Source organism: Saimiri boliviensis, chromosome 4, assembly GCF_048565385.1.
Source record: "Saimiri boliviensis isolate mSaiBol1 chromosome 4, mSaiBol1.pri, whole genome shotgun sequence".
Lineage (NCBI taxonomy): Eukaryota > Metazoa > Chordata > Mammalia > Primates > Cebidae > Saimiri > Saimiri boliviensis.
In genome coordinates, this window is record NC_133452.1 from 58,369,985 (window position 1) to 58,384,929 (window position 14,945).

Here is a 14,945-nt window from a genome sequence, read left to right on the forward strand (position 1 = left end):
GCAGAATTGTTTCCTTGGCTCTAAGTATGTGTTACTTACTACATTTATTACACTCATCCTTGTGTTGGTTCTGTGAGATTTTGGAGAAGCGTTTTACACATGATCAATTCTTGGCAAATATTACCTGGATCTCCCTCTGGGGAAGCCACAGAGAGATGAAGGCTTGTATGCTGTTCCTATTTGCATGGCTCAGTGCCCTTAGCTCTGCCTTGGAGCAGTACTGTTGCTCTGACCACAGTGTAAATGGAGGTGTGCTGGATAGCAAGGTCCAATAACGACATTCCAGTGTTGACTGACCCGTGGCAGTGTCTGGCACTACTCAAAGCTAAAAAATACCTCTTGAGATTTATATGCTCCATATACTGACTTATTAGCCTCAAATTTTCATTTCTGGTTTAAAAATATAATTTATTTCCAATTACTAGTGGACTTGAAGTCCATTAATTTCCCTGCTAGCAAGCAAAGGATCTGTCTGTCTTTAATCATAGCATTGGGTAATCGGGATCTTTCTACCACGTCAAAGTTTCTTTTGAGAACAGTCAACTACTATGTACCACAAACTCAATCCACTTACAAGGGAGTTTTTAAAAAACAGGCTAACGAACGCACACACATTTCAACATATGAGTCAGTCATCTTCTTGACAGAGAAATATGTGGGTCTCAAACTTAAAAACTGCAATTTGACCCAATGTCAAAGAATACAGGTACTAAGTAGCTGATTTTCAAGTTGAGTAGTAGGGGAGAGATATGAGAGTAATTGAAACTAAATCACCAGCTTCATATTGAGGATGGAGCATTTCGTGCCAATGAAAAAAGTTATCATCATTTTTGGTAACTTCATTATCATTGTCATTGTCATACTTTGGCATTTATCATTGTCATATTTGGCATTTTTATCAGTTATCTCACACAGGAGACCCTGTCTTCAGTGTTCAACCAAAGCTATGTAGACCCAAGGCCTGGCTATGGTTCTGCATCCTGCATCCTATTCTTACACATACCACTCCAGACTCTTTGAGATTTTTCAGTTGGTACTGAAAACATAGTTGCTTGAGGGACCAGAAATTCCTTCTATTTGTTTAAAAATTCCAGCAAAGGCATAAGTGAACCAGAGCAAAACACATCAGCTCTCTCCTCCATCAACAGACAGAATTACTGGTTACTCAATTATTCTGAGGCTTGCTTAGTTTGAGCTTATTTGTTGAATAAGTATTGAATAAATACAAACACCACCATGTCCTAAAGTACAGAATGTAAAAAATCATTATAGCATCAAAGTAGAGGTTTAAAGATTTTAAAGATCCAAATGGTGAAAAAATGAATATTGCTTATACAATGTCACTTTAGACTGATACACAATATATTTCATCATTCAACAAATATTTGAGCACCCAATGTGTGCTAGGCACTGTAGTAGATGCTTGGGATCTACCACTGAATGAAAGAGAAAGATCCTTACCCTTGTGGGTAAGGATCTAGCAGATGTGTAAATACTGCGTAAATACAGAGAGTAAGCAATGAACACAATAAAGTAAAATAGACAATATATCAGAAAGTATTAAGTGCTACAAAAAAAGAAAAGGAGTAATAGGAGGGGTTTGGGAATACCTGGGAAAAAGTGGATAGAGGAATTTTCATCCAGGTAGTCAGGGTGAGCCCCATTAATAGGTGAATAGCAAAAAGGAGTGGGCATGGAGGCAGGGATGGAAGCTCGGAGAGGTAGTTGGGGACAGACTGTGGAGGACCTTGTAGGCCACTGTGAGGATGTTGGTTTCTACTTTTAGAGGAATGGGAAGCCAATGAAGGATTCTGAGTAGAGTGACTTATGTTTAGAAAGAATGCCTGTGGCTTCTGCATAGAGAACAAACTACCCGGGGCAGGGAAGGAACAGGCAGACCAGTTAGGAAGCTCTGGCAGCGATCCAGGCTAGGGAGTGGTATCCTGGGCTAAGCTGTGAGTGGTGAGGATGGTGACAGGTGGTCAGATCCTAGATATATTTTGAAAGAAAAGCCACTAGGACTTCCCGACTGGATCAGGACTATAGTGTGCAAGAGACTACGGATGACTCCAAAGTTTGAGGCCTGATCAACTGAAAGGATGGAATCGTCACCTCCTGAGATGAGGATGGCTGGGGGCAGAGTAAGCTTTAGGAGGTAAGATCTAACTTTAGGGTTAAACAGGAATAAGTCTGAAACATCTAGCAGTTACCTAAATGGAGATATTAAGTAAGCAGCTGGATATACAACTCTGGTGGAGGATTCAGGGAAGAGGTCTGGAATAGAACTATAAATTTGAAGTCATTGACATATACATAATGTATGAACTCAGGAGACTGGATGAAACCACCAGTAGAATACATGGAGAAAAAGATCAGGGGACAAGCCCTAGGACATGCTGATATTCAGGGGTCAGTGTGAAAAAGAGCAAAGAAACTAAGGAGTAGTTATGGGGAGGTAGGCAGAAAACCAAGAGAGTTTATGCTCCTGAAAGCTAAATGGAGAAAAACTGGAGTAAGAAGAGCCATAAAAAAACAAACCCAGAGGCCAGGCACGGTGGCTCACGCCTGTAATCCCAGCACTTTGGGAGGCCAAGGTGGGTGGATCACCTGAGGTCAGGAGTTCAGGACGGGCCTGGCCAACATGGCAAAATCCTGTCTCGGCCTGGCGTGGTGGCTCAAGCCTGTAATCCCAGCACTTTGGGAGGCCGAGGTGGGTGGATCACGAGGTCAAGAGATCGAGACCATCCTGGTCAACATGGTGAAACCCCGTCTGTACTAAAAATACAAAAAAATTAGCCAGGCATGGTAGCAGGTACCTGTAGTCCCAGCTTCTAAGCAGGGTGAGGCAGGAGAATCACTTGAAGCCAGAAAGTGGAGGTTGCAGTGAGCCCGGGTTCTGCCACTGAACTTTGGCCTGGGAGACAGAGCAAGACTCCGTCTCAAAAAAAAAAAAAAAAAAAAAAAAAAAAGATTCCAGAAGACAAAACAAAACAACTCTAGGAAGAAGGGGCAATTCATAAAAACTGATGGAGCTGTTACTAGGAATCATTTTTAGAAAGTTAGGCCTCACTTAAATCGATGTTAGATTTGTACCCTTCTAAAAACATTTTAAGTGGGTAGGCCTACTTAGCTGGTGAATTAGCTTCCAGGAGGCATTCTAATTCTTCATTTCAAAAAGTAAACTACAACAAGATCAAACCTCCAACCTCACTTTGAAAGCAAGCATACATTTTCTCTCTCAAATCATCATGTACAATCTAATGAGATCTTAGAATTTCTAACATAGCAATGAGAGCGCTCCATTGTATTTCTGAATCTTCAAAGACCTAAATTGATAAGTTAGTTCCCTATTTGATCAAATATCTGATTTGTACACAAAATCTCATGCTCAAGGCCCAATTCCAATGCTATGAAACTTTTTAAAACCACTTTTCCAAATGGATTATTATCTTTCTCCTTTTAATCTTCTGTCTCATTCCTTAAAACTACTCATTGGCAATTGCATTGTTTTACATTAAAATATATCCCATTTTTATGCCAGAACTGAGGCAGATATTTTACATACATTTTCTCTAATCCTCACAACTCTGCAAAATTAGATTTATCGCCATAGATGAGGGTACTGGTGCTTACAGAGGATGCCCAAAGTTATGCAACTAGTAAGAAACAAAACCAGGATTTAAACCCAGATCTGTCTTACTTCAGAACACTCACTTTTTTTTTTTTTTTTTTTAAATGGAGTTTGGTTCTTGTCACCTATGCTGGAGTGCAATGGCATGATCTTGGCTCACGACAACCTCCGCCTCCTGAGTTCAAGCGATTTTCCTGCCTCAGCCTCCCAGGTAGCTGAGATTACAGGTGTGAGCCATGACGCCCAGCTCATTTTTGTATCTTTAGTAAAGACGAGGTTTCACCATATCGGCCAGGGTGATCACGAACTCCTGACCTCAGGTGATCTACCCGCCTTGGCCTCCCAAAGGGCTGGGATTATAGGGGTGAGCCATCACACCCGGCCCAGAACATTCACTTTTAAGCCACTATTCAATAGTGTCACTTACATAAAAGTACTACATTAATAATTATCAGTCACTCTCTCTGTGACCTTGAGCAAGTTACTTCTTTATTTATTATTTGTTTTTTAGAGACAGAGTCTCAATCATAGCACACTGCAGCCTTGAACTCCTGGGCTCCAGCCATCCTCCTGCCTCAGCCTCCTGAGGAATTAGGACTACAGGTATATACCACCACACCTGGCTTTTTATTTCTTCATCTTCCATATTTAAAAGACTGCCACTAGGAGGAGACAAATAAATTAAAAATTGTTCAATCTGTTCTACCTTTAGAACACTTTTTAATTTTTTTTTTTTTAGAGATAGGGTCTTAGTCACCCAGGCTGGAGTGCAGTAGCACCATCATGGCTCACTGCAGCTTTGACCTCCTGGGCTCATGTGATCCTTCCACCTCAGCCTTCCAAGTAACTGGAACCACAGGCGTGCACCACCATGCCCAGCTAATTTTTTAAATTATTTTTTTGTAGAGGTGGAACCTCATTATGTTGTTCAAGCTGGTCTTGAACTGCTAGGCTCAAGTGATACTCCTACCTCGTCCTCTCAAAGTGGTGGGATTATAGGCGTGAGCCACTGTGCCTGGCTGAGCAAGTTATTTAATCTTTCAAGGCCTTAGTCTTCCCAACCATGAAATAAACAGGATACATCACAGATATCCATTGTTTTGTATATTAAATAAGAAAATGTATGTAAAAGTGCTTCATAAACTATAGCCATTTTTTATTACATGTACTAGGTTTATGCTCCTTCAGAACAAATATTTATGCCTCATATATAAGTCCCCTCAACAGTCAATAAAGTGTTTAGTAGGAATTGAACATCATCTATTTACTAGTCTTTTGAAGGATAAGAGACACCTTTTCCCTGTAGAAGGAGGCAACTAGTGTCCCATTCCTGGTGAAGTATCCATAATTCAAACCTTAAATTACAACAAAGTGACAAACTCAGTACATGACCAAAGAGGAGATTTAAACACCTGTATGGCAGTTAGCTATCTGAACTTTCCTCTACTGTGCTGCATTCAGTGCCATAACGAGTTGAGAAAGAGAAAATCCCAAATGAAAAATACCAACACATTTTGTAAGAAGACATGCCTGGGAGAAGGGAGAGCAGAAAAAAGGCATGGTTTATTAACAGAGTTAACAGAGACTTTATTGTTCTGTGTTCCATCTGATTTGCCATCTCCTGATCACAAAAGTATCTATAACATCGTCTAACTCAGCTTCCACTCTGAAATTTGATTTACCTGAAGAAATAGCATGTTTATTAAATTTCTTTAGGCATACTCATTTTCCCCCCAATACGACGGACACATCCAGGGAAATGGCCCAATATGCTATTAAGACTGTGTACTAAGTTTGCTACCAGATAAGCACAGCAGAAGAGAACCAACTCCTACTCTACCGTTCACTGACATGCAATTCTTGGAAAATCACTTAACATCTCTATTAATTTAGATCTGTTTTTCAGTCTGTAAAACTGGAACTAATATTTATTTTATCTGCTTTACTGGTTTATTGTGAAAGTCAAATGAAGTAATGCATGTGAAATTAATTTACAAATTATAAATATATAACTAAAAAAAAACTAGACAGTCATCTACCACTTTTCCTTTGGTAAATGTCTAGTATTAGCAAAGCTGAGTTATTGATTTCTCTGGGTGTGTTCATGTAGTGGTATCAAAGAGAAATTTTTTAAATAATAGCTGGGTGTGGTGGATGGCACCTAGCTGAGGCAGGAGGATTGCTTAAAGATGATCCCAGCTGAGGCAGGAGGATTGCTTAAAGCTAGCCTGAGCAACTTAACAAGACCCTGTCTGGAAAAAAGAAAAAGAGAAAAAGAATTTCTACTCATGTTTTTGAGAAAGGACACAATAAATGTTTTCTTGACTACAGAAGCTATGAAAGAGGTTGGTTGGTAAAGTTAATCCTGTCACAACAGATCTATATTCCAGGAAACTTAGCTTAAGGTGGTTCAGCTATACCTTCCTAACAGTATGAAAATGGACATCAGATCAAGATGTACCTGCATGTGTGACAGGAGGCACATCTTGGGTCAATTTACTTAGTACCTCTGTCTTTGGAAAATACCAAGTGGCTCAGAGTACTAAAACCTAGTCCTTTCCCATGTCACCTCGTTGCTCATCCCACTTGCCTCCTCAACTCCTAGCAAGAAGAGAATAGGAAAACTGAGAAATCAAAATTATTCTTAAACGCAAGACATTCCTACCATCTCTCTTCATGTTTCCTTGTCCTAATTCCTTCCTGAACAGTAATAATTGATGTAATTGATGTTGATAATGCAGTTACTAGCTGATTTCTTAAGCTCGGTAATTCTTTGAAGAGCTGTTACTAACTTTCATCAAAACTCTTAACTAAAGAAAAATTGTATAAATCTCCAAAAGTAGACTATAAGTTACAAAAAAATCCAAGTTCACAAACATATGAATATGTGTGCCAATGCCATTTTTGTTTATAATTTATGATGAACTGTAAATACATTTCAGCCACAAAAGTAAGAAAAAAGGAAGAAACATAATGAACACTTTTGAACAAATGCTGCCAGGGGCAGATACTTCAGACACTGCTTCTTCCTTCTTTTATTTTCCCCTGGTAGGGATGAAGTCTCCCTATGTTGCCCACACTGGTCTTGAACTCCTGCATTAGCCTCCCACAGTGGTGGAATTACAGGCATGAGCCACCAACCCCACCCTAGACATTAATTATTCTTATTTCAGTATTACCAAGCTGAATTTTGCCTTTGAAATAGAAATAAATAATATAAACTGCTTGAGTACTTGAAATCCTAATTTCCTATAAAACCATAGCTCTCTTTCCTCATTTGGTAACTTTTCTCAGATATTCCTCTAAATAGAATTCCCATTTTCCCAAAAGTGTACCACAAGTAGATGTAATGTTTCTTTGTATCAAAGTCATAGTTTTTTTGCTAATTACCTAATTTCTATAACCTTCAGTTGAAAAACAATTTGCTGATGTTAGCAAAATCTCAGCACTAGCTTTGTCCTTGATAAAAGCCATGTGAAGAAAAAGAGACCCATCAAATGTTTTATACCGAATATAATTTGTTCCAAGATTTCAGACTTCCTTTTTTAAAAAAAAAAAATGTGTTTGCTCAGGGACTTTTATTTTCTTTTTAGAGGTAGAGTCTTTTTATGTTGTCTAGGCTGAATTCGAACTCCTGGGTTCAAGTGATCCTCCTGCCTCAGCCTACTAACTGGGACCACACGCAGGCACCATCGTGTCTGGCTGGGTTTGCAGGGTGTTTAAAATACCAAAGGCACACTATGAAATATACTCTCTCTGTTTAGTGGTCTGATGGATACGTTGACATTCTCTGGAGAGAACTTTCATTTCACGAATCCCCAAATTACAACCAGGATAATGTTTGAGGTCAACTTTAACTTGACCTATCTTGCTCTGCAAAGAAGTTTTTCTATATGAAATAATAATATTCATGATCAGTGAAGGTGAAGGAGCATACTCACCAAGTGAACATAAGGCACAAAGTATCCAAAAAGTGCAAGTGGTATTCCAACTGCCCACACTGCATAAGCTGTCACCTTGAAGATGGCAAAATTGAAAATTTTTTTTGGAGGACTGAACTTTCTCCTGGAAAAGAGGGAGGATCTGCTACCTCCACTCTCTTTATCTTTGGTACTGGAACCAAGAGGTCGGTAAGTAAAGCCAGCCAAAAAGAGAACAAACATGAAGATGCAGAGCACCCTCAGTGTATAAAAGAGGCCCACACTGTCAATCAAAACCCTTAAGAGCAAAGGCAGCAGAATTGTGAAGACACTGCTGCCAGCAGTGACAATGCCATTCACCAGTCCAAGGCGCTTCTTGAAATAGTGTCCCAAAATGACCAATGAAGGCTGGTATGCAAAGGAGCAGCCGCAGGCAAATATGATTCCATAGGTAAGGTACAGAGGCTCGATGGAACTGTATAAAGATGAAAAAGATGGAAAGCAGCTTTCAATATTTTTACTGTGTGCTTGGTAGAATAAAACCTTATAGTAAGAGCGGATTTTTGTTCATCAACATATTTTCTACAAATAAAAGTTAGAAAATAGAGGGGAAATAGAGGGGAAAAACACAATAAATCAAGAATGTAGCACTAAACATATTTTAATTTCATCTGAATGTGTGAAAAATAACCATTAAGGTCATTAGTCATTTTGTTCCGCCGCCTCTTTCTGTGATCTCAGGTGACGCACACAGCACTGAGTAAGAACTGTGTTCTCTACAGTGCAGAAATAAAGGTTGGTGCCAGGAAGGGTAAAATCAACAGTGATTCAACTAACAAATCAAAAACCTAGTCTCAATGAAACATTTGTTTTTAAACAATTAGAGTTAACTATGAAAACTAATTATTTCTTGGAGTTTTTCCAGGTACTTACCAAACAAAGGAAAAAGTAGTAAAAGAAAAGGCCGCATTTTATATTTTTTCTCCAAGGTTATTTCAGGAGCATTTGCACAGAGGAGCAGTTGTGCCTCATTTTTGCTGGCCTAAGGGCTGTAGACCAACCTTCGCCCTCTATGCACTGTTCCCAGTATTGTGCAAGATAACAAGAAATCATATTCTGATTGCAGAAAGACTAAATCAAGTGTGTTCCTTTAGTGATCCCAGTTTGTCAATTGAAAGGCCATGCACGTGTCAAAAGAATAATGGATTAAATAATCTTATATTTTAACCAAATAATTGCATATTTCTTAGGAAGATAAAGGATCATATCATTATGTTTTTTGAAGCAATTATGATAAGGAATAAAACTAGTTCATCTGGATCATCCCAAGAAAAAAAAAGGAATAAAACTAGTTAAAATTTTTTGAAAAGGCTATCAGTAGTAAAAGCAAACAATTTATTAGAAAGTAAGATAGATAAAGTTGGTTAATAATTAAATTTTGGACAATAATGCTAGTCTAGCAACATGCTGAGGTAATCATAAGGAACTTTAGAATCTGATAAAATTAAGGCATGTTGGCAATCCTCTCTCTGAGATGCCCTTCCCCTCTATTAATCCACAGCTAGTGCCACCTTCAAATCAAGCTCAAGAGTCACTTGTAGGCTTTCTCAGATTAATCTCACCTAACTCTGATCACCCTTTACTGAATCTCCACTCTTTATTTAACCAACATATTAAGCAGCTACTATGTACCAGATACATTGTGGAAAATAATATTAAAAGTCTGGTCCTTGTAATATTAAAAGTCTGAGTAAAGCCAGACATGGTGGCTCATGCCTATAACCCAGCACTTTGGGTGGCCAAGGCAGGAGGATGGCTTGAAACCAGTCTGGCAACATAGCAAAACCCCATCTCTACTTTAAAAAAAAAAATTAGCTGAAATTAGCTGGGTGTGATGGCATGTGCCTGTAGTCCTAGCTACTCAGGAAGCTGAGGCAGCAGGATCGCTTGAACCCAGGAAGCCAGGCAGCAGTGAGCTATGATCACACAGCTGCATTCTAGCCTGGGTAACAGTGAGACCCTGTCCCCAAAAAAAAAAAAAAAATGTGGTTCTGCCTTCAAGATAGTCACAGTCTGCTTAGTAAAACAAGACATCTATCCCAAATAATAATAATATAACACAGAACAAAACAGAAATTAATACTTCATCCATTCTGTATCAGTTTTTCCAACTAAGTAGTTTTCCAGATAATTGTAACTTACTCCTTAAAGCGCTAATTTGTTTTCAACAATTTTAAAGAAAAAAAATTACATCTATTATATGTTCCTCTGCCTTCTTCAAAGTGTATATTAAAAATATTGTTGACAGCAGAATCATCAGGAACATCAGTTGCTATGCAGTTGCACCACTGCACTGTAAGGCTCTCAATTGGAAAACCAGAGCTTCTCCCTCCTAGAGAGTGAGGTATATGAGCTTTGTGATGGCATTTTCACTGCTGCTGAACCCTTTTCACTTCCAGGTTTTCCCTTCAGTAACAGATGGTTCCAGTTCGTGAAGTTTGGCAGCTGAATAAGTGCAGTGTAAATGAGTAAGGCTGTCAGATACCAATCATATGTGCAAAAAGGATCCCGAGAAGGAACTTGGGTGTGATTGACCTAAGGTGCTGGAGAAAGTTTTCCCTCAGAAGGCAGAATGGGAACTAGAGGAAAAAAGGGCCTACCACCTGACACACTCTATACCACATTTCCCCTTGCTCCTCTATCTTACTCTCAAGTTTCAGTAGCCTTTGACCAGCAGGCTAAATAATGAAACAAAATAGAAAATATGAGAATATTACATGTAGTAAGGAAATTTTGGTTTCAAGAAATTTTGTTTTACTTAGAGGGTAAAGAGAACTGAGTCACATCATAAATACGTATCATAATATTTATTGCTCAGTGGTCAGAAAAATTTGAAAAACATTGCTTTGTATGTGTGTTTTGTTAACAAACTAGGTAGTAGATTACATAAGCTGTCTACCTCTCAGTTCCCTCTCTACCACAACTGGAGTTGTAATACATTCAGCAAAGTGGTAGGGCCACAGGTACTGACAACAGGTACCTGGACGCTTCCAGATCAAAGAAGTTATCTAATGAGGCATTAATAACACAGTATTATGTTGCTGCTAAAATAAACCTCATGGATTTACCTAAACAGAATCTTATTCCAAACAAAATTTTTTTCTTTAAAAAAAATTTCAGAAGAAAAAAAAATAAATGTACTTTAAAGACGAATTATCTATTTTCTACCAGGAAATAAACATAATTTTTAAAAATCCAAATAGGATTTTTAAATTAGGTGGCAGAAAGTATGAAAGAATGAGGCTCACGTTAGAGTTGAGGAAGGGATGTGTGTTGGCGGGTGGGGGTGGCAATGAGTAAAGCCAAGGATTCTGTTGATTAAATATTTAAAAATAAAAAGTCAAATGTAAATTTGACTTATTTTTCCTTAATGACTATATTAATGCTTTTCAACTAAAGCAACATGAAGATAGCTAGGGACAGGAAAGAGGAAATGAAGATAAACCACTAAAGTAGAGACGAAGGATGGAAATAATCTTAAAAGGTTTTCTTCTTCATCACCTCCTCTTAGCTGGAGCTACATATTAAGTCAGTGTTCCTCTAACTGAGGATTATTCTACCAATGCAAGGAACTTACTAGAACTAGAGCTGCAGGGAGAGGTGTTCCATACAGTTATGTGCCCATCTGCTCCTTACAGTTAGTCCCTCTTCAGTGCATTGTGTCTTTTCTTCTCATACAGCAGTCCCCAATCTTTGTGGCACCAGAGACAAGTTTCAGGAAAAATTTTTTCCATGGATAAGGCCGGGGGAGGGTGGTTAGGGGTGATACAAGTGCATTACATTTAGTGTGCACTTTGTTTCTATTACCATTACATTGTAATACATAATGAAATAATTATACAACTCATCATAATGTAGAAGCAGTGGGAGCCCTGGGCTTGTTTTTCTGCAACTAGACAGTCACATCTGGGTGTGATGGGAGAAAGTAAAACAGATCATCAGATCATTTAGATTTTCATAAGGGGAGTGTAACCTAGATCCCTCCTATGTGCAGTTCACAATAGGATTTGCACTCCTATGAGAATCTAATGCCGCCACTGATCTGATGGGAGGCAGAACTCAGGCAGTAATGCAAGTGATGGGGAGCAGCTATAAATACAGATGAAGCTTCACTTGCTCACCGACAGCTCACCTCCTGCTGTGCAGCCCATTTCCTAACAGGCCATGGACCTGCACCGGTCCTTGACATGGGGGCTGGAGACCCCTATTCTAATAAATACACAAAAAGTACATTGACATTAAGTTTTATTCTAAGGTATCTTGGACCACTTTATTTTGCCATGATATTTTAAATTATTATTATTATTTTTTGAGACAAGAATCTTGCTCTGTCACCCAGGCCCAGGCTGGAGTGCAGTGGTACAATCTTGGCTCGCTGCAACCTCCACCTCCTGGATTCAAGCAATTCTCTGCCTCAGCCTCCCGAGTAGCTGGGACAACAAGCGCACGCCACCACGCCCGGCAAATTTTTTTGTATTTTTAGTAGAGACGGGGTTTCACCCTGTTAGCCAGGATGGTCTCCATCTCCTGACCTTGTGATCTATCCACCTCGGCCTCCCAAAGTGCTGGGATTACAGGTGTGAGCCACCGCACCCAGCCAGATATTTTAAAATTTTAGCATGTTCTTTTTTTAAAGAACCGACAAGAATTCTCTACCTGAGTTGGAATAAATGGCAGAGTTTTGGTCTCATTAATCAAAAAAAATTCATTTGAAGCCTATGAACAGCTACTTTAAAACACCACTTACTGTAACCCTTGGGCCTCAGACTGAGCTGATCTTAAACTAAGGCCACTGTTTTAGATAACTCATTGTTATAACTTGAGTGCCTTTAGTATTTTTATGTAAATACTGTAGATGAAAAAGATAAGGTGAAACATTCTTCTATGTACCAGAAAACACATACATTCTGATTGATGTCCAAGTCTTAGGCATTAAAAGAAAAAGCATTCAAATTCTCAAGCTCTGATATGCTCTATGGATAACAGTTTGATTTATAAGTCAACTGCTTAGAGGTTTAAGAAATGAAAAGGATCTTTGCTTGTAAATAGCAGAGTTTCTGAAAGTAAAACTTTAAGGTATCTAGCAGTTTTCAAAAAGCAACATGATAAAACCAAGTCCTTACCTTACAAAAGAACTGGACATGAGCCCAACAAATCCAACAGCAGCACCCACGACAGCTGTTTTCCGACAACCAAATATGTCTGTGAAGACGCTGACTATTGGACAGCAGAAGAAAATCATTCCCATGGAGAGAGAACCTACCCATGCTGTAAAAGAGGGGAAAAGGGTGGGAGGAATTATGACATGGTAAACTGTATTTGTACTTATTCCACTGGACGTAATACACATTTAGAAACATTTTCATTTTTAGTTATTTTGAGATGGGATCTCACTCTCTCATCCAGGCTAGAGCACAGTGATATGATTACGGCTCACGGCAGCCTCGACCTCTGGGGCTTAAGTGATCTTCCAGCCTCAGGCTCCCAAGTAGCTGGAACTATAGGCGCATGCCACCATGCCTGGCTAATTTTTTTAAAAAATTACTTGTAGAGATGAGATCTCACTATGTTGCCTAGGATGTAGAAAAATATAATGCAGAAAAGATATTACCCAGATTGACAACTAGGGGGAAAGTTGGAATAAATTAGATTGAAATCATAGCTCAACGCAATGGCTAATACTAATTGTAATCAGGATAGCAATTTTATGTGTTTAATCAAAGTCTTGAAAGGTTTGTACTTTCAAATAAATTAAACATTCCCCTGTAACTTTAGCACTGTTAATCTCTATGTCAATATCTATCTGTGGTTTCAAGCAACTTCTAATCTATGGGAAAAAATTCATTGAAAAAACAAAGAGATATATTTAGGAGTGTATATATAGGTGGTCAAACTGCAAAGAAATAATGACATTTGAAATCAGGATAACGGAAATGATAACCATTTGGACCCACCAGTTAAGAAGTGATCATGTGCAGCCAGGCACAGTGGCTCACACCTGTAATCCCAGCACTTAGGGAGGCTGAGGTGGGGGGATCATGAGGTCAGGCGTTCGAGACCAGCCTGGCCAACATGGTGAAACCCCATCTCTACTAGTAATACAAAAAAATTAGCTGGCATAGTAGCACACACCTATAATCCCAGCTACGTGGGAGGCTGAAGTAGGAGAATCACTTGAACCCAGGAGGTGAAGGTTGCAGTGAGCCGAGATCATGCCATTGCACTCCAGCCTGGGTGACAGGGCAAGACTCTGTCTCAGAAGAAAAAAAAAAAAAAAAAAAAAAGGAGTGATCATGTGCATCGTGCCTAAGCTTAGTTTTTTGCCGTGGAAATTGACTCATATACCAGTAGAACATTTGCTGACCTGGATAATAGACACTGTGTATTTATTTTATAAATGTTTATAAAACCACACATGTTAAATCTTCTTTTCTGAACGTATATTTCACAATAAAAAATTAAGACTCAGAAGTAATATTCCATATGAAAACCAACAAGAACGAATGAAATATTAAATACAAATAATCATAATTTTATGCCAAAGAAATGAGTGATCTGACTTCATTGAGGATATCAAGTCTGTAAATTCTTCTAAAAAAGCGTAATAAACTAATGGAACCTAAGTGAAAATGGGCTGTGGAAAAAACAGACATGAGTCATGGTCCCAGCTCTGACTACAACATATCTTTGGTCAAGTTACTTCCCCTCTGAATGAGTTTTCTTATCTTGAAAATGGATCAAACACATACCTTTCCAGAATTGTTAGGATTAGAGAAAATGTATATAAACCTCAGCATCTGGTACATAAGCACATGCAGCTCTGGAAGTCTCCTTACATACTACTCTATTTTCTTAGTAAAGCAAGTTAAGCCCTATGCAAATGATCATTTCTTAGTAAAGAATTTCATTAAGTCCAAATGAAGCTTTACCATACTAATAATTTTTTGCATTTTTTTTTTTTAGAAAGGGTCTTGCTCCATTGCCCAGGCTGGAGTGCAGTGGTGCAATCTCAGCTCACTGCTATCTCAGCAGCCTAGGCTCAAGCAATCTTCCCACCACAATCTTCTAAACAGCTGGAACCACAGGTATGCACCACCATGCCTGGCTAATTTTTGTGTTTTTTGTAGAAACAAGGTTTCACCATGTTGCCCAGGATGGTCTTGAACTCTTGGGGTTAAGTGATTGCCTGCCTTGAGCCCAATAATTTTTTGCTTTCTTATATTTTAAATTATTATAAAAATTATATGTATTTTAGTCAGTTATATTTCTTTTTTTGTGTTTCTTTTGTAGAGACAGGGTCTCCGTTTGTTACTCAAGCTGGTCCTGGCTACTCC

General features: G+C 38.8%; 1 protein-coding gene across 1 annotated transcript in view; it reads right to left on the bottom strand.

Annotated features, from left to right (window-relative positions):
- SLC16A10 (solute carrier family 16 member 10) overlaps positions 1-14,945 on the bottom strand; it is a 145,020-nt gene that overhangs the window by 39,692 nt on the left and 90,383 nt on the right. Inside the window, exons 2-3 of the mRNA XM_039467503.2 lie at positions 12,735-12,879; positions 7,573-8,026 (exon numbers count right to left, since the gene is read on the bottom strand). Coding sequence (XP_039323437.1) covers positions 7,573-8,026; positions 12,735-12,879 — 599 coding nt within the window. The remainder of the gene's footprint in view (positions 1-7,572; positions 8,027-12,734; positions 12,880-14,945) is intronic.